Source organism: Schistosoma haematobium, chromosome 1 (genome assembly GCF_000699445.3).
Source record: "Schistosoma haematobium chromosome 1, whole genome shotgun sequence".
In the NCBI taxonomy this organism is placed as follows: Eukaryota; Metazoa; Platyhelminthes; class Trematoda; order Strigeidida; family Schistosomatidae; genus Schistosoma; species Schistosoma haematobium.
In genome coordinates this window covers 19,991,090-20,011,857 of record NC_067196.1, presented here as the reverse complement: position 1 = coordinate 20,011,857, position 20,768 = coordinate 19,991,090, and the positions used below count along the sequence as shown (strand labels likewise).

Here is a 20,768-nt window from a genome sequence, read left to right as displayed (position 1 = left end):
TCAGTCGACTCATTCGAGAGAACACTGGACGCTCACAGAAGCACTCTAGTAAAGAAATAACATAGGCCATAAGCCTTCTGCCCTTACTACATAAATCTGAAATCTGGATCTTTGTTTTTCCGGGTAGAGTGAAGCTGGTCCTTGAAAGTGATTTTAAAATCCTATCGTTTGTACTCCTGTTTTCGCTGGTAATGTACTTGGTCCTACAGAGTTGTCAGACTCGAGCAAGATTTGGTGTTTATAGGCAGTTTTTTCAGATTGATTTCAGTTGCTCCAGAACAGTCTTTAGAAAATTGTCCACATCCTTATGTTTCCATAGGGAATTCTACTGGAACGATCGGTACGATAATAATGAGGAGGTAAATTAACAAAGCCAATCACTTTTTATTTCGATTACCAGAGGGTTTACTATTAGATTAATGGTACTGCTGGAAGCAGTTCTTTATTTCGGTTTGTTTTAACATAATATCCCAATCTTTCTATTTTGGGGAAAAATCTTGTCCGTTTCGGAGAATCCACAATAGAAACTTTCGGGGAAATGGCACAAGACCCAAAAATTCCCCCAGGTCTGAGAAAAGTCCTCAAAATGTCTGAGGATGAGGTTTCCCCCAATATTTCCCCGGAATCTTATAACACTGGAGTTTATCCCCAAAATCTTCCCAAACTTTGAGGAAAACAACCTAACTTCCTACGATTTGGGGGGAAACATCAAATTAGGGGGATTGGGATTTAACACATGTTTGTGTCGTTCTTTTGGCACTTTATGAAGTGTGGGAGAATGTAAAATTGTTCCAGAATTTAGTTTTAAGCTATGCTGACAATTGAAGTGTAGTTCATAACCGAAATAAGTGATTAAAGATGTCATGGATATTGAGGTCTTGGCAGCGCTTTTATCTACAACACTTACAAACGAAGGATCCCAGACCCAGTCAAACAAGAAGTCAAGATTGAATGAGTTTGAAGATATGTTTGGCAGGTAGTCGTTGTGTCAAGATTTATGTGGCCCAAGCTTGCTAGTTATTGCGAAAGATGCGCGACACAGTGTACCCAATAATCTGGTGCGGATGCGTGACCGAGAGCTAGAATGTGTCCCGTAAAACTAATTGGTTCAACATTAATGTCGAAGAATCTCAGAGCTACTTGATTTTTGACGTAATGTGTTTTCGCTAATGAACTTTCAATGTCATGGCAAGAATCTCAGTTGTGTGATAGTTGAAAGAAGTCCGAAATATTTCTTTAATAGCGTATAAAGACTCGAACTCTTCAGTTAGAAATGCCTGTGCCGAAGCCTTGGGTAATGTAAGATAGTGTCACTTGGTCGTCCAATTTTATTTATATTGAAGTGTTTGTGAAGGAACTAGTTTAAACGCATGAGAATTTCTGAACGATGAATATAGAATAGGAGAGTACATATTTTCCGCGAACATATGCAATTGACACTCAATATATAGATTAGGAAACTCAGCTATGTATACGTATTGTTACCGACACTCATAATAAAGTATGTGCACCAATACTGAAGTTATTAAAGTTTCAAAAACATTTGAGTGACTAGCAATTCAACTATCTCAGTAGCATCAAAACCATCGAGCATCATTTACTCATGTTTTATTGTTTTCATATGTTTCCACCTTAAAATGTGATTATCGAATTGCATCATACGGAATTAAAGTTTGTAAACAAGTATCCAAAACACAGTGAATACGGTTTTTAATCACTCAGAATACTCTATATTTGGTCCTATATCCCTCTATGTTTTTCATCTATTTAACAAGCATAAGCCTCACTAGGTAAATTTAGTGTCCCATCACTTCATAATATTTATTCGTCTCGATAAAATTTACAGTACATTAAATTGGGATAAGTTTCATCCGTGATCTAATCGCATTTGTGTTCAGGATATCTGAAACATTTTGCTTCAGAAAGGATAATAAAGCTTCGTAGTTGAATGCTTACTAAGCGACAAAGCATTTATGTGCTTGGCTGTTATATAAAAATTAGCTTTGTCGGTATATTTTCCATCATAATACTGAGACGTTCAATGCTGGATAGCATAAATTTAGTTGAAAGAAGACTAGAAGTGACCAGAGAGAGACATAGCATCGGTCTATAAATCTATTGCCTCTAATTCATCCTTGTGGGAAGGTGCAGACTACATGGTTGTCCTAGGTGCATAAACTTTTCCCCCTTGATTTAGGGTTTCAATGTTGTTTCGTTATTCTGCGAATCTAGTTCTTTTCAAACCATATCTTCTATGCTTATTTTTTCATACTAATACATAGTATTATTGCTTCGACTCCTTTTGTTATAATTTCTCTTATTACGACACAGCTAACGTTGCTTAGTGTTCTTGGACACTACTTCACTCGACAATTCCTATAGCACATGGTTGGACAGGAACAAAATTATGTTCTAAATAACAAGAGTAGATGGAAGTACGAATCGCAATAAGAAAAACGTTAGTATATTTATAATTTTTACACGAGATTCTAGAGTTTTTTCCAAGTATCCACTAGTGGAACATGCTTCAATGCAATTTATATCCCATTAACGTCTTTACTGTGCATAGTGTACTGAGGCGGTTTGGCGTGATGAATGTTTGCGTCAGAACCTACGTTTTTTATGTCTGTTTCATGAGCCGAAGACGTACTTTCAAATCCGTAGTCTTCATTTACGTTTCACTTAAGTTTCTATATTCCGGGTTACCTTTTGAAAGGTTGGAGACAGTACATTACTACATAGCATTGTAATTAGCAAGCAAGGTCAGAACTTTAGAAACTCTATCGTAAGCCGTCGCTTAAGTTTGATGCAAAAACTCCTCTAACTTGTTAAACTATGGAACAGTTCTGATTGTCTGACGATAGAGATTTGTGGTCCAGGGTTAGAATGATAATTGTTTAGTAATCACTGATTTATTGTGAATGTCTCGTCGGCAACAAGGCCATTTTATCCGTTTCATTATTTAGGATTTTGACAATTTAGTACAAATACATGCTGGGCAAACTACCACTTTTTCTACTTAAACTTATTCTGATGTTAATTAAATTTTTTGAAGAAATCAACCCCATTTTTAGTCCTGATGAAACTTTTATAACACAGGACATGACTCCTAGTTATCCTTAGTGAAGCGATCTTTGGTTTATCACCTGAACAACAAACTCTCTTCTGGGTTAAACGTAAGGACTAATTTGAAAATTTATGCCTAATTATAACTAGTCATCATACACACAATCAATAGTCTTAAATTATGTTAATCTTCACTTTAGGGATGTCTATTGCTGAATATTACTTCCCACTACTTGTTGATAGGCATTTTTCCTTTCACTAATCAGTTCTCACATCTTATTGTGATGGGGAACAACATGGTGTTTGCTATTATCGAGTGTCATGTTTTACTCAGATGAGCACGGGTCAGTAATGTAGGTGAAATCTCAAGCTTTTCGAGTGAACTAGATAGTACTAGAAACTCAGCAGATTATAATATTTTATCACTTACTGTTTATGATGAAATACAGTTACACTTCAGTATTTCAGTTCGGAATTCCTCGCTAGTGGTTGCATGGTCATCCGGTGTAATTTAAATTAACCTTCAGTTGATATTTTAAGTTGAGCTTGATTTCACAGCGGTAAATTAGTAGTTAAAGCATTCAACTCACTCAATAGTTTGTAGTATATACCTTTACTCTACATGCTTGATTATGGCAACTGAGTATTACCACTAGCGATCACACAGAAAGTGCACATAAGGATGAGCCTAAAAACCTGCATTTGGTTGCCGATTTATTTTTTCATTCCTAGTTTCACTCCACTCATGAGGACAATACGCTATAAATATATAAAAGCGTGTCGGGCATTCAATCCATTTCCGGAGCCGGGATTAATATTTAACCACAAGTAAAACCGATTTGTTTATCTCAGTTACGGACCATTGTTGCGTTGCGTCAATCATATGACTTCAGATACTGTATGTTTTCTTATAAATGGACCAATTTCTCCAAAGTCTAGTTATCTCTTTCAAAATAAGTCCAAAGATCCGGAAACTAATTATCGTTTTAAACTGTTTCTAATGAGTAAAATCTCTTATAACCATAATGCGGATCCTTCGTCATAATTATGTTTTTGAGTTTACAACAAGTGTTTTCATCAGTTAGATTGAAATATGGTCATATGACAATATTCGACCAAAAATTGGTGAATTTCCAATTGATCCTATCTTAACTAATAGATTAAAGCAATGTTGTCAGGTTATCGTAAAAATCTGAACGCTAAGGAGCAAAAGCATCTGCAATAGATGTCGAATAAACATTCGCGTAGTGATCATAAAGAGTGATAGGAAGAAAAAGCGACGAGAGTTCGTAAAGTGCTTGTTAGTCGATATGATTATTAATTTACCAGTGTTTTTCTGTTACTGGGTGTTAAAAATAGAATTGTTTACCTAGTTCTTGTTTACTTTTCTTAGAAGTTCGACAAAGTACTCATAGCAAATCGAGGTGAAATCGCCTGCCGTATAATCCAGTCATGTAAACGACTAGGGATTCGCACTGTCGCTATTCACAGCGAAGTGGATTATATATCTCGTTTTGTGTCCATGGCGGACGAAGCAGTATGTGTTGGTCCACCTCCAAGTGCCCAATCTTATCTAAATATGCCTGCTATTTTAAACGCTGTAAAGTCGACGGGTGCCCAAGCAGTACACCCTGGTTATGGCTTTTTGTCAGAAAACACTCTTTTTGCCGCGGAGTTAGAGAAAATGAATGTTGTCTTTCTTGGTCCTAATTCTAGAGCTATAAAAGCTATGGGAGATAAAATTGAGAGCAAACGAATTGCTAATCAAGCTAAAGTTAATTGTATCCCAGGTTATGATGGAGAAGTGGATGGTCCAGATGAAGCTGCTAGGATTGCTGCTGAAATCGGTAAAACTATTTTGTATAATTTTCTCGACATAAAAATATATCAAAAAGTTGTATCCATTTTAACTGTTATTTATTACGATTTCTTAACATTAATTTTGAAATATTTCTTTACAAATTAAATATAATATAAAATTTTTTACCCAGTTAAATAAAAGAATAAAATCTACAGGATTTTGTACTTCGGTTATAACGTGAATTGATCTAGAACTAGATAATATAGTTGTATTTTCCTAATTCAACACAACTGATTACAACTCATGGTATAATGTTAATATGCAATAGTTTTTGTATTTGTACTTTGATTCTCTTTACCTTTATAGGTTATCCTGTTATGATTAAAGCATCTGCAGGTGGTGGAGGTAAAGGTATGCGTATAGCATGGAATGAAAAAGAGGCTCGCGAAGGTTATCGACTTTCTAAATCAGAAGCAAAAGCCAGTTTTGGAGATGATCGCATGTTGATTGAAAAATTTATAGACAATCCAAGACATATTGAAATACAGGTAGTTCTTATTGGTTACAGCATTATTGTTTGTTTTGTTTCTTTGAATGATCGTAATTATAGTTAATTCATATTTTAAATGTACAAATGTTGAAATTGTCGCTGAGGATGAAGACAACAAAGCCTCAATGTGGCGCTCCTGAGTAGAGTGAGCAACCTTGCTAGCTAATTTGGGTAGTCGGCGGTATCGGACTAGTCTACTACTATGCTGTAAACCGGATTAAATGAGTTCCGTTTTCGGAGCTCTTTAAAATCTTGCGGACTGCCCTATGTGTATGTTTATGTATGTGAGTTGCGTGAGTCTCGACTTTTGTGGTTTATGTATGTAGGTATATGCAAAAGATACGCAGGTGGGTTTGCGCAAGAAAAGTAGGCTGAAAATAATGTCTGCCATATGTCTAATAAGGTCAGCGGTCTAGTCCTTCAGGTCCAAAACATAACAATAGAATATAGTTGCAAATGCTAGGGAGAGGTGACTACCAATCCCCCTGAAAGAGTGCTTATGCTTATGTGTATGTCATGAAGTCCAAGGGTGAAAGTCTTTGTAAGTGATATACATGTAATGCGTAAGTGACATTCAGCTGTAGTAAATACGTTCGAAGGAAGCGGTTACCATCTACCTTCCTAAGTAAGTGGATATACCTGTGTGTATCCTATGAGATGCATGAGTGAAAACTCTTGTGTTACCAGTGTACATGTAACATATATTTTCTCACAGGCTAAGTATACCAATGTGTATGCTAAGGGATGAATGGGTGAAAACTTATGTCATCGGTATGCATGTAAATTATACTTGCACGTGATGCGATGCTCGCTCGCCAAGACCTAAGGGTAACGAATTATCCACGCAATCACATCCACTCGGTGGATTTTTGAGGCTTGTAAGACGAATATAATTTCCAGGAAAGTCAATCGGCTTCAGCGGATAAGACTTCACCAACCTTAACACGACTGGGACACCGTACCGCACTGAGGATGAAAATGATAAGTATAAACAATTAATTAATCTTATCATGTATGGTTTTTTAAGCATATCTGTTATTGCGGATTTTTTAAGTAATCTCTTTATGCTTTTCATTTGTAATTAATTTTTGCGTGTTAGTTAGATAAACTCTGACTATGTCCATGGCATCACCTGTACGAGCCTCAGACGTCATAATAAAAATATTTTATTTATTTAATTAGTTAGAGTACGCTTCATGTAAGGCATAATTCCCTCAAGAATATATCTCAATTGATGAACTGTGCAAAAATAGTATAAATTTCATTTCTTCTGTTTTACACCCCCTCTTTTTCCTTTGAGTTATCGTTCTATGGAAGGAGATTTAATGTTAATCGTTATCGCCAACGTTTCATCCCACACCGTTATTATTTACATTTGTTTATCTGATCTGTAATTTAGCAGCCACCAAAGTCTATCCGTTTTATTTCACCTAAAATAATTTATAATCTCCCTGTTCCTAAGCAGGGAATTAGATAGATCTTAGGGATGTAAACTTGTTCATCGTTATTGTGTAATATCGAACTTGCCATGTACATCTATGACCGTAGTAACTCTCATAGCCTGGTTGTCAGCATTTGTATGAAGCAAGTGGTAGCCGTTGAATGGTTCATCTCCAGCTTCCAATGAGTTGGAGTTACTCTTCTTATTTCACGTCACCTTTCTTACGAACCTGTCTTCACTATGAGTAGTAGCAAGAGTAATATTCTTTATTCGGCTACTTACTGTTCTGAAGACAAACAAATAGAAATCAACATATTTCTTCGCAAATTATGGACCAATTAGAGTTACTACGCTTAGCAGAAATAAAAAAATTAGTGCGTAGAAAAATGGGTAGTAAGATTTTCAATATATGTGTGATAATTGAATGGCCGAAAGGCTTATGACCAATGTTAAGCTGTCTTCTTGTGCTTCCAACAGCTGATCTTTATCATCTTGAGGACCTTACCCTGAAAACTTTTATACCACTACAAAATACAGAACAACAATGTAGACTAACACTTTGTTTTGTTTTCCTAACTCAATTCAAGGTCCTGCCTTGTAATATATGAGATACGCCCTGCATAATACACATAGTTCAGTCGATGGGGGCTTTTTATTTCACTAGCTTATTATCTTTTCCGGAAACTTTGCCTATAATCTCAACACCTCGCTCAGTGGTTTGTTTGCGCGAGCAATGCTTTGGAGGTACCTTGCTTTCTCTAATAATACGCATAAAATTATCATCATCTAGAGAGTTAATGTCTTTATGATATGTATCCACACAAAATAACATTCATCCATAAATGGTAACCACAATTTGAAATGGCAAAATACTACTTTTGGTCCCCAAATTATATTTTATCAAGTTATATATCTGTAGAAAAATCTCCCGGAGGGCTTACATGAATTAAACAATATAAGGACCTCCCTTTTATTTAAGTATGATCATATAGAAAGCAGCTAGCAGTAACGTGAACACTGTTGATACAGGTTAACAGTCTTTATTAACAATTATATTTTGACATTTAAAACTTCGATTTTAAACCACCCTGAAAAATTAAATACTTAGTTTCGTTAATTTGTTATCTATGATAATATATTTGCTTTACAGGACTAAGATTTCCTTTGGGTTGTCGGAAAGACATTTGCTAAAGGACTCTTTATTACTCCAGTGAACTTTCATTGTTGAAGTCTTTTTTCCATCACCATCTTGTAATTCATTGTGCATTTTGAATCCTGTTTAAAATTTATCTTAATTTGATGTTTGTCAGACTTATTGATTTGAAGCTTTCGCTATGAACTGACATAAATTAAATAACTATCTGTAAATAAGTGAGCTATGTTTCATCTTTCAATTTGATCTCTCATCACTACATAGTTGATACAAGGTGTTCCTAGTGGGATGTGATAGCCATAAACTCATTCCAGAAAAATAATCACAACCCCATGGACAGGGAAGTTTTGCCGTATCGTGTAGTTACCAGTAGTTTACCAGCTAATGTAAGTTTGCAGACAGAAAACATCAGACATCCTCATTCTATCTGTATGTCACGTAATACCAAGTATTACAATATTTCATAGGACTTTTGTAAACGTAAGAAAACATGTCACTATTTTATGAATGCTAGTAATATTATAGAGCTTCCCGTTTTTCCGATTCAAATTAATATCCATAGACTAAATTTGAATGTTTGTTATTTATTATACAGGTACTGTGTGACAGACATGGAAATGCAATTTATCTTAATGAACGGGAATGCTCTATTCAAAGACGCAATCAGAAAGTCATTGAGGAAGCACCTAGCACATTTTTGGACCCAGCTTCGCGTAAAGCAATGGGTGAACAAGCTGTCTCGTTAGCCAAAGCAGTTGGTTATGATTCTGCAGGTGATAAATATATACATGTATATTTCATGAAATCATAACTGTTGTTTATCTTTAAGTTAATTGTGTTTGCAATCTTTTTAAATGATCGTTCTTAATATCATCGCATTACTTTCTCCATGTTTACTATTTTTGTCGTGAAATAAAAATGACCGATTTCAATAGCGAATGAAATTTATTGTCAGATACGGGAAAATATATTCTCCGCAAAGTGTGTATTTCTACATATAACTACCAAGTGTTAATCTAGTAGTTATGTTAAAGCCTTCCTATTGTAGATGCATAATTTGATAACTCTAGGCCAATAATTTAATGGGCTTTTTTTTCGATAATAAGTTACTTTTCTTCATCCCTTTTATTTTTAACATGAAATGGGAATTTTATTTATTAGTTCTGAAGGACTGAATAATCAAACAGGATTTTGCTATTAAAATGACGTTTGCGTAAGCTATCAACTCTTGAGGATGAACATACGTCACTTATTGCATATTATTATTATATTTCTGTTTGTTAACTCCGCAAGAATGGTAGGGGCCTGTGCATGTGCTCACTTATGGCGAACCGTTAAACATAGTGGAAGATTTTATGTGTATTTGAGTAGCTATATGGGTGCTAGTTTCGGGATGGCAACTGAGACCAATCTACTCATAATGAAAGAAAGAGCAGCTTAAGCTAATCTTGCTATGTTTGGCGCCGTCACGATTGTCTAGCTGTAGAAAATTGGACTTTTTCGTCGGTGAGGGCGATTTATCGCTGTTTGTGATGCCTGTTCCGTTCAAGCTGTAGAGGTTTGAGGACTATTTTCTACCATGGTTATCTTGGAAGGACATGACATGACAACCCCATGTTAGTGATAGTGAGGTTAAAAATGTTTGTACAAGCACAGTCAAAATTCAATTGGTCTCATCATCTTAAAACACTATTTTCGGTGGCTTGGTCATATTTTATGGATGCCGTCTAAGCGGAATCCGAATCGTGGATCATTTCCAGATGCTAGGACTATGTATTACAAGTGTAAAAGTGATTACTTTACGATAGGGTCATAGTATGGGAGATATTTGTATGGGACGGCTATCACGCATATGCAGTTGGTGTCCTAGAGATTGTGTGACTTAGTGGCTTGTGGCGTAATCAGAAATGATTAATAGTAGGAACAAGTGACGGTCGTACTATAGTTTTCTACATCTCATTAAAGTGAGGTGTATTTTTAACCAAAATGTGACTCATAGTCAGAACTTTTTCTGTTCATTTCCTTATTGATTTTACTGCCATTCTCTCCTGTATTTCTTCCAAATACTGCCGCTCTATTTGTGTGGTGCATTTTTTTCTTGCCTACTTCACTCGGATCTGTGTACATTAACTAACCTCTACCTCTGTACAGAATTACTAAATGGATCGTTAGTCTCTCTAACTCTATGTCACTACTTTTAGATGTCCAGAAAATCTGACTTCTTAGTTTTCTCAAATACAAAAATCATACGAATATTATTGTGATGATGTTCGAATAACATTAGCAACTGATTAAATGATTGTCATCACTGACTAAAGAGCCAAGATGATGATGCCCTTATGAAGTAGCGTTATAGCCCATGTTTCCCGCTTTTTTGAAACTTTCTACTAAGAAAGTTTGCAGAAGACTATTCGTTGAAACATTATTGACCCATTTAACTTGTAACAAACCAAATTTAAGGTTCACAGTTGTGGGAATAAAATAAATATTCTGTTCAGGGTTAGGATTTTCTATATATGCAAAGTGTTTATTTCATGTATTTTATGTTTCTATAATGCGAAATTTTTTAGGAACTGTTGAGTTTTTGGTTGATTCCAAGCGTAATTTCTATTTTCTTGAGATGAACACTCGACTTCAAGTAGAGCATCCAATCACTGAGTGCATAACTGGTGTTGATGTTGTACATCAAATGCTTCGAGTTGGTAAAGGGCATCCGTTAATGCTATCTCAGGTGAGATTTATGCAGTTTTAGGTGTAATCTAACCTTACAAAAATTATCTCTGCTTTTGCTGTTGTTACTATGCTTTAAAGTAATAATTCGCTTGTTTGATTTTCTACTCTGGTTACTATCAAATGCATACAGTTGGAACATAACGCTAAAAGTAAGTAACCAGAAGGATAAATCTAAAAAGTAAGACGCAAATAGCCTTAGTGTTACTTGGAGAATTTCAGATTTTAAATTGAGACTAAAATGAAGTAATTTTTTTCATTTATTGGCTAAGTAGCAATTTTTCGTATAGTTTGGCACTTTGTTTCAATAATTGGTTAAATAGGAGTGTCAAAAAGGCACAATATATCGTTCGTAGTTTTTAGATACTGGATTTGAACTACACCGGATAGTATTCGCGTGACTTATATGACCAATTAGAAGTAGAAAATCAATGATGAATAAGTATAGTCAGTTTAAAACTGTGATCTTTACACACAACCAAAGTGGAGAAGATTTGTAGCTCAGGTGGATGATTTTGATAGTTTTTTTTCTTTGAGCTGGATGGTTTAGTCGTGGAGCTTTCATCGTTCTTCTGAACGACATCATTGGCACAAACTTCAGGTTGAAGTAGTATAACTTTCAACTAGTTTTATTTTTACGCACTACATTAAAAAATATCGTTATCTTTATTATTCCATATTATTCCGATCGATCTTTATGTTTTCAAATAACCTCAGTGAAAGTAATTTATATTATCCTACTTAGAATGAAGTATACTAAATTATTTGTAATTTGGAATATCATCTTAATCTCTTGAATGATCATGTTTTAGTGACTCAATATCTGACTCCAATTAGATCGTATGAATGACTGTTATGGAGTGATCGTTTTCGAAATATATATGCCATCAATCCTCATATATAATCACGAACATTAATCGCGTTAGTGTATAACGGAATTTAATAAGCCGAATACGAGAATGAATTTCGAACCCGTATATTTTGTATAATCACTGATCCAGGCTGATGATCAAAGGAACGAGGCGAAACGAGATGATACGCCGCGATGAAGGCATGTGAATCAACTCGATTTAATCAAGCGTTAATCGATATTTATAGTCACACAAAAATAAGTTACATGTGATGTGTAGGATACGAAATGTACGCACATACGCTCATATAAAAACAATAAAGGTTGTTAAGCTAATAATTGGCAAGGTCAAAATGTGATTTAAGAAGAGTGAATAAATGGGTTGGTCTGGAGACCAGAATAAGCTATGTGGGCTTAACATAGCAATCGACAGTACAATGTTTACAAATTAGACAATTCTTCTACCATATCATTATTCAATGTTGCAAGGCTTAGTGGCAGTAAATTTAATTTTACTACTTTGCCCGTGTATTTCATTTGGAACAGGGAATTCAAAGTATTGATGGGCCTTTTCTAGACACAGCACAAAATTATATACATATTTTGCAAGTTAATGAGACTAATTTATGGCATGTCTAATATGGTTATTTTTGTATTATTGTATGGGTTTATACATCTCTAGACCAATTAAAATTAACTAAAAGTTCATGAATATCAGGAATATGTAGTGAAATATGTGATCTATTTGTCTAAAAGGTAGATCTTGATAATGCAATGTGAAAACGAAGTTTATCAGAATTATGTGATATATTTCCGCAATACATTTCGGACATTCTGATCTGCAATTAAAGGTGGGTTAACACACACTAAAATGTCTGCAAAAACAAATGAATTCCAATGGTCAAATAAGATCACACGATAGACAGACATCTTCCTTTATTGCGAAATATTTGGTTGAGACTGGTCATAAGGTTGACATCAAGTCAGCATTTGTACTGTTGTACAAAAGCCTTCAAGGACATATACTAAGGTTTATTGAAGCCTTGGCTATATTGAAACTGAAACCCTCTTTATGTGTTCACAAACAATTTGTCCTTACCCTTAACCTACCCTGGTAATACTGATTTATTGTCCAGAGTGGTTATCATATTGTTTTTGTGTGCTTTATTCTTTTTCTTTGTTACGGCTTACCTTTAACCTGTCTAGCTGACCTTTTGATTTTCATATATAAATGTCTTAACAAGTCTATATGTGGTCAGATTGTTCGAAATGTATTGCGCAAATATATCTCATAATTCTGATAAACTTCGTCTTTTCATTGTATTATCGAAATTTATCAAAGGGACTAATTGTTTTAAAAGGTAAAGATTTGAAACAACTATTTTAAAAAAGAATTAAACGTTCAGTCCCTTCTGAATCTCCTTTATTGTTTCTTTGTTCTAAAACATCACCAAATCTGAGACTCCTTTATTTTTTGCGAAAACAAACCTGCTTAAAATTGAATTTCAGTTATATGGAATATCAACCTTTTATTCTATTTATCTATTGAAATTACAGATATTATCCTGTCTTTATATTACTTTAAGATATGAATGGTAATTGTTACTATAATGGTTTTAATCTAGTTAAAGACTAATTTAGTGAAATAATATTTTGTAATTAGACGATACTTTATTGGAATTTTTTTATCAACGATCTAATTTGCTTATTTCTCTTGTCTTACAATTTTTCTAAAGTTACATCTTTAGTTTCTGTTAAAAATTTTACTCACTAATCAAATATAGATATGTGTTAAGAAATTGTGTTTAAATACGGAATTCGTTCTTTCACTTTATTTAATGTGTAGATACATTCAGCAGAAACATCTTAGATCATCAGGCATTAATCTAATTATGAATATGAGTTTAAAATAACGGTCATGGGTTGTTTGTACCTTCCGAGTTCTAATAAGTCCATACTTATTGCTTTGATTTGTTTTATTATTAGAGTATTTCTGTTTAAGTATATATCTTACTCGTTTTTTCTCTTATGTATCCTTCAGTCTACTAAATAATCCATTTTAATGCATTGTATAGTCCTTTTAAATTTTCATTTTAACTAGTCTGATATACCCGTGAATGGATGGGCTTTTGAGTGTCGTGTATATGCTGAAGATCCATACAAAGCGTTTGGTTTACCATCGATCGGGCGTTTACGTACTTACAGTGAACCTTTGCACATACCTAATGTCCGCTGTGATAGTGGAATCAATGAAGGATCGGAGATCTCTATATACTATGATCCTATGATCTGTAAACTTGTTACATATGGACCAGATCGTCAAACTGCCCTAAACACTATGGCCAAAGCTTTGGACAGTTATGTTATTCGTGGTGTGACTCATAACATTCCTTTGCTTCGTGATATTGTCACCGAGAAACGTTTTGTATCTGGGAATATTTCGACAAAGTATCTATCTGAAGTGTATCCTGATGGATTCAAAGGTTCATTTTATTCCAAACATTTAGCGGTTGTTTTATAAACAAATGTAATCGCATATTGTCTTTCAGGTGGTTATTATAGTCTTGTTAATGTTAAGATTTCAAGTATATGTACCTCGATATCATGTTAAGTACATATTTAGTTTGTGAAGATCCCCTTTATCACAAACATCACATACAGTAATGTGTCTGGGAGCTGCCTACTGTCTTGATCAGTACTCAAGTTATAAATAAAATTTGACTCTTTAACACAGCGTTAACAAATTTTTTGTTATTCCTAATCTCGATGTATATTGATCAACTGTTTTTTACCTTCCCACTTTAATGTTTCCTTAATATCGAAGATTTATGGAGATTGTTTTCTTTGGAAATAATTTACACCATAGGTTGAATATAGTGAGGGAATTTCTAAAATTCATTAGAGAGCTGTTTCGTCATACTATGAGACTTTTAGATAGTGTGCACCAGGGACCTAAACTAAGGCCTTCAAATTTAGTGAGGAGTGCAATATCTTTGAGCCACTAAGTTTGGATTCAGTGGTTCTCATTTCCGACTTTAGTTGATTTTCAATATTTCGCGAGGACGATTCATTGTCGCCAGTAATGCCTGCCTAACACTTGACATAACTGAATCTTATCGGTTACAGTTTCCCACAAGAACTTTCCTATTTAGCTACACTATCTGACTAAGTAGAATTTTCACATTCATTCTCTGCCAATGGAATTTATTAGATCGTTTGATGATATATGGAAGAGATAGATTGTGGCTAGTGGTGGAATCTAAGATGCGTGACTCGTCAACTGGATACATCTGCATCCCAATATTGATGTTCACTCTGGGTTTGGTCATAATTTGCTATACGGAGACTCGTAACTACGTAATCTTGGTTGATTAATATCTTGTGAATCCCCTCATTTTTAATTATAGAACTGTATTTAAAGCTTAGTCGTTCATGCTCCTTTTGTTATATAGGTTGTCAGTTTCTTATAATTAGATTAAGCTTTTTTTATCGATGATTGGTTATCAGATTTATTTGTAGCCTTAAATGAGGTATTTCAAATTAGATATTTTTATGAATCTTACTTTTGGTCTTTAGGCAAAGTACTTGATCAAAAAGAACTAGGTACATTAATTTCTGTTTCTGCATCTATATTTGCTAAAAATGATGCACGCATTCGAAACTGTTCTGGGTAAGTTGTCGCACAATAAAATTTTATTTTATAATCAAAAGGATTAATTCATTATTGAATTCTTTTCGTTGTTTTGTTAGAGAAACTAATCCTGGATAGATAGATACTAGCTCGGCACAATAATACGAATTTTGTTAGTGCATGTTAATTTGATTTCTAGTTTACTTCACGGACTGACTTCAGATAGACAACTATTAAGAACCTTAGAAGTACTGGATATTTGTTCTGTCCCAGGTATGGGATTCCTCAGTAGTGCAGATTCACGACCACATAAGGAGTCGAACACAGAATGTTCAAAATTTGTGTTTTTAACCTTTAAAAATTTCTAACATTATCCCATTCTCAATGTTGTGCAGAAACTTATGTAGATATTTTTCTGTTTTTTCTTGTCACTTGAAGGGCAGATGAACATTTATATCACACTAATTAGACTTACGCCACCGTGTATTAGTTTAAGAAGAAAGTGTTATGATCAGTGGAACAAATGGTTTTCTTAAATGATGTTTATTAAATTCAGCAATTATTGTAGACATTCTTTTAAAGGTATTGAGTGATGCTTCTGACTTCGGGACTTGATTTATCATCGAAATGTTCTTTATATGAATATACAAATGAGATCTATCTTATAACAATAAAAATTCAGTTTACCTAGAATTCGAAGCTAAAATTTATAAACGTTGAAAAATTTTCCTATAAAGTTAGGTCGTCTAGGCTTCTTTACAGCGTTGCTTAATTTTAGTATTAATAATAAATCAAGTTTGTAGAAACCTTGTTGTTGTTGTCAGAATGTGAGATTATCTCCAATGTTACGTAAAAATCAGGTACGATTGATTTTCGAAATTGATAATACGTTAGACTTCCCTTACCAACTAACATTGAACAGAAATTTCATGCTCAATCTCCGAGAATTGAATACATTTTGCTATCTTTCTAACTTTTTTACAAGATTTAATGTTCTTTGAAAAAATGTCAAACCAGCAAGTATTTTATCGAATGGTAAATGTTTGGTTGTACGTTGTATGTCACATCAGTTAATTTAGAATTTTCTTACAAATATTCATAAATTTCGCTATTAGACGTCTGATTTTCAATTTTTTTATCTCTCCCCAATGAACTAGGGAGTCACAATGGGATTTAGTTGCATCTGTCCATGAAAATAGTGCTAATAGCGATCCTAAAAGTCGTTCGTATATTCGCTGCATTGTAACACGTGACTGCTCAGGTTTTCAAGTTCGCATGTCATCGTGGGAGCCTCCCAAGCATATTAACCAACAGGACGCATATGCTACTTCTCAATCCTCCAAGTCGCAAGAAACAGTTGTTAGAGTAGCTGATAATTTTAAATTGTCTGATAAAATTATAAACCATTCATATGACGGCAATGAAGCAAGTTGATAAGTTTGCTTTTCTCTTGATTCATGTACAACATTTTTCATTACTTGGATTGCAACAACTTATCAATTACTATATATCTCTCTGAATATTCTTAGCAAGAATTTTGAAGTGTACATCAAAATTATTAATATAGTCTTCAAGAACTTTCGTCTAAATTTGAACGAATAATTTCACAGTATTTGGACACCGAGTTAATGCAAAACATTCAGAAGGGAGAATACATCTGTAAAATCTCAACGATTGAATTTTAAGTAAATCTAATGTTTCGCTCGGCAATCCAGTTCAAGCTCTATCCAGGAAATATAACCAGACATCAAAATTATCGAATATAAATAGGTTCATGGTTCTCCGGTTAACTGTATACTAAATAGGTCATCTAGTCATCTTAACAATGTTTGAACTAAATATTTACTGTAGTGCGTATGAGACATGTGGTGTTTTACGAAAAATGTGTTAAGATAACAGATTATGAGTATTCTTAAGTGGATCTGAGGTGTGAGAAGAAATTTAATTGACAGTTTATCGCTTCTGATCGGTGAATTTTCAAAGAATTCATACAAATTTATATATGATATGAGCCAAACATGTCATAGCATGTATAAAATGAAGATAAATAAACAAAGTAAAAATAAATGCTTGTTCATTTTTGTATTGCTTGTTTGAATCTTCTCATTGATGTTTAGGACTTCAATTGATCAGTCTCTTATTAGCATATGGGCATTCTGTCCGGATTGCCTCGATATTGCCTTAAGTTACAAGCATTATAAACAAAGATGGATGGTGGTTAACAGTGGAATCCAGAGCGTGCATTCCGTCCTATTTGGGACTCGTCAGCTGGATGTACCTTCATCCCAGATTTGATGTTCACTCCGGGACTAAAACCCAGTACCGTTCGCTTCAAGCGTTATGGCGTAACATCTTTGACAGTAGGGTTAAGTCCCTGACGGAGCATAAGTTTTTTAGACTGCTAAGGTCCATTGATGATGAGTGTCAGATAACACGAAATGTAGTTTCAATACTTCATTCTGATTCCCTCCAGTCATCTTAAGGTAGGATAATATTTACCACAAATGTTTGCATCTACATAGGTCTACTGTCCTTTGAAATATCTTGTGAAATTATTTGGTGAGCAGGAAGAAAGGCGAAATCTTACAAGGAAATTTACGCTTTCTTGTTTTTGTTGAAAATCCCGGTGAATGTGCCGTTTGTTTCAGTCCCTTCAAAACACTTTTCTATGGTTGCCTAGTTGACTTCATTATGAGAGACTTGCAAAGATTATCATTTAGAGTTTATATACTGCGTACTTGATATCATAATAATTCTTTTCAAGTAACCATTCATTCTTTTTTTATTAATGGTGTTTTTTGCGACATCTATTCCAATAAAGTTTGACTTGTGTGATTGCAATTGTTCAAAGTTAAAGTTTTGAGTATTTTTTCCTTACCACCACACAAGCCTCAGCACCCATTGATAGACTAGTAATAATAATACTAAGTTCCCGTAACCTATATTTGAGCGTCAACGTGATGATTATGGTCATCTTCCACATCGAAGTTGAAGGTTTTAATTGATTTAGGTTGTTTCTTAATTGTCTTGTATATGTACGTAGGTTTTCAAAAATTTTATTGTTTTAAGCAAGTTCGATCATGTATTAATGAGAAGAATTCTTTACTACGTAATGGGTTGAACATCCTTTTTTTAGTAAAATAACTTTTCCAACTTAAGCATATATATTAGAGTTTGAACTCATAATTAGGTGGTTAAAATTCAAACGGGTTAACTGATTGGGCACTGCATATACTTAAAAAATTCTTCAGAATTGTTCATAGCTGCTTGAATTTATAATAAAATATTCTATTCATAAGAGTCTCATCCTTCTTTTGTTCGCAAAATTATTTCCTAATAATTTGTTTAGGTGACTTTGCAGTTACTTGACAAAAGTATCAATACTGTTTGCTTACAATATCTTGGTACTGCATTTCCCATAGAAATTATGAACACAACGGCAGCATGGTTTCGTGCCGCTTATATGCCTCCCCCCCGTGTTATCGACTATGGTTCAATTTGTATTGCTCCTATGCCTGGCTTGGTTCGTTCCGTTGCAGTTAAGTTAGGTGATCGAGTGAGCGAAGGTCAAGAACTATGTGTATTAGAAGCCATGAAGATGCAGAACAGCATGACAGCATCGAGATCGGGAGTTGTAAGTTTTATTATCTCGGAATTTTGTACGTGAATATGTCTACATCATATATTATGTGTAGTGCTAACTGAACATTGGAACACTATGACGATAATAATAATAACAATGGAAACACTAGTTGTTTTTCTAATTAATTGCGATTCTGTACTACTGTAACATGCAATTCTATCTTTTTAACAGTGTTCAGATTTTTTATTTAGATTTATGCTCAGAATAATGAACTGATACTATTCAAAAATTCTGGAAGCCTATTTTGTAAGTTTGTGTGTGACACACGACTTAGGCTTCAGATGGTACTTTTATTCTGTGTGGTCAGATGAATACTGAGAAATTCTTCTGTTTCCTTAAATACAAGTTTAAATTATGGCAACTAGGGCTAGAAAATAGCAGGACACTAAATGTGTTGCACTGTCCATGTTCATTCAGTATGACTGGCTGTTAATGGGACACTGGATGGTTTAGTCCACGAGTCCTTTAAGTGAAATGAGTTTTTTTTAGGATGTCGCAAACTTAAACAGAATAAGATATCAAATATTCACTACATATGTTAAGTCAGTGGCTACGTGGAAAGGTGTGATGATGGTGTTGGGTATAGTTAAACTAAGATAAAATAAATTTTTGATCGTTCAAATAAAAATGTGGTAATGATGTTCAAAATCACTAAATCCTGATGTGTTTCATTTAAATGGCTAAAGGGTTTCCCGATGATATCACCACAAGAGTAAAATAAATGAGTTGGTTTTTTGGGAAGTTGACTCAAAATTCATTTCACAAGTGTAGATCCAGCTACCCTTTAATAGTTTACGAAAATTGGAGACTATCTATCCATTCTCCGTCTGTCTGTCTTCTCTTACCATTGTTATCTGTTCATCTTTAGCCGCTGTCTTATTAAATATGCAAGCTATCAAACTTTTACACCAAATTCTTTACTTACTAGTAACTTATGATATATTTTATAAGTTATCGCTTCTGGAAAATCATCAGTTAAGATATTGTGATGCGGCTTTCAGGAGATTTGATAGTAAGCAAAGTGATTTCAGTTGCTTTTAAATGTATAAGGGCAACTGTCACTTCTCAGTTGGCCACACTATACAAGGATACTCTTTTCTAAATGATTTGAAAAGGTAACCGGATTACTACTGATTTTAGCAACTTGGGAGAGTAACTATAAAGCTCGCAAATGAATATGTATACTACATATTTACTTTCCTACTTTTTCCTGTTAAGTTTTTCTATTCCTTCATAAAAATTCATTTTTATATTTGTAATTTTTTTCCCTTCAGATTAAAAAAGTAAATTTCAAAGCTGGTGATTCTGTCGGTGAAGGTGATATTTTAATTGAGTTAGAAAAAGAATAAACTGATCAATATTTATGAAACATTTCTACAATAGCTTGATTAATTTTTTTCTCTCTTCATTTATTATATTAACCATTATTTATGGTATATTCATTTTGATTTCATTCTATATTTGTTTTGCATATATATTTGTTTCATTGTTTATTCACATATTCTCCTGTTGTGAGTTTTTTTCTTTGTTTGTTTTGTTTATCAACTAATGTCCGTTACCATTATTGATTGTTTCTTAAGAAAAATAAAAATTTAAAAAAAAAACAATATTTTCCTATTAATCAATAATAATTTCCTTTTTGCTTAGTGATATATATCGTTTATGTTGAATAGAGGAGATTTTTGTATATAATATGGTTGTGCAACGTTGATCTATTGAAAAGATAAAATCACTAAAAAACAAAGATTGTTTTTCTGATGAGAATCTATTTCAGTAGAGAAAAAGATCTTTCAGTAAATTTGAAATAGGTATTGTATCACAGTAGTAGTTTGTACAGTATACTGTAGTTCAGTGAATAGTTTTTAAGTTGGTGCTTAAACAATGCAAATAGCAGAGGACAATT

The 20,768-nt window shown here is 33.9% G+C and overlaps 1 protein-coding gene across 1 annotated transcript; it reads left to right on the top strand.

The window, feature by feature from the left end:
* The first annotated feature begins 155 nt into the window (after window positions 1–155).
* On the top strand, window positions 156–20,484 carry PCCA1 (Propionyl-CoA carboxylase alpha chain, mitochondrial). Its single transcript, XM_051218407.1, has 10 exons — window positions 156–359; window positions 4,460–4,913; window positions 5,234–5,415; window positions 8,607–8,784; window positions 10,582–10,742; window positions 13,693–14,074; window positions 15,168–15,261; window positions 16,380–16,647; window positions 18,572–18,856; window positions 20,140–20,484. The coding sequence occupies exons 1-10, from the start codon at window positions 192–194 to the stop codon at window positions 20,212–20,214; spliced, it is 2,247 nt and encodes a 748-aa protein (XP_051073343.1). The 5' UTR covers window positions 156–191; the 3' UTR covers window positions 20,215–20,484.
* The last annotated feature ends 284 nt before the right edge of the window (window positions 20,485–20,768 follow it).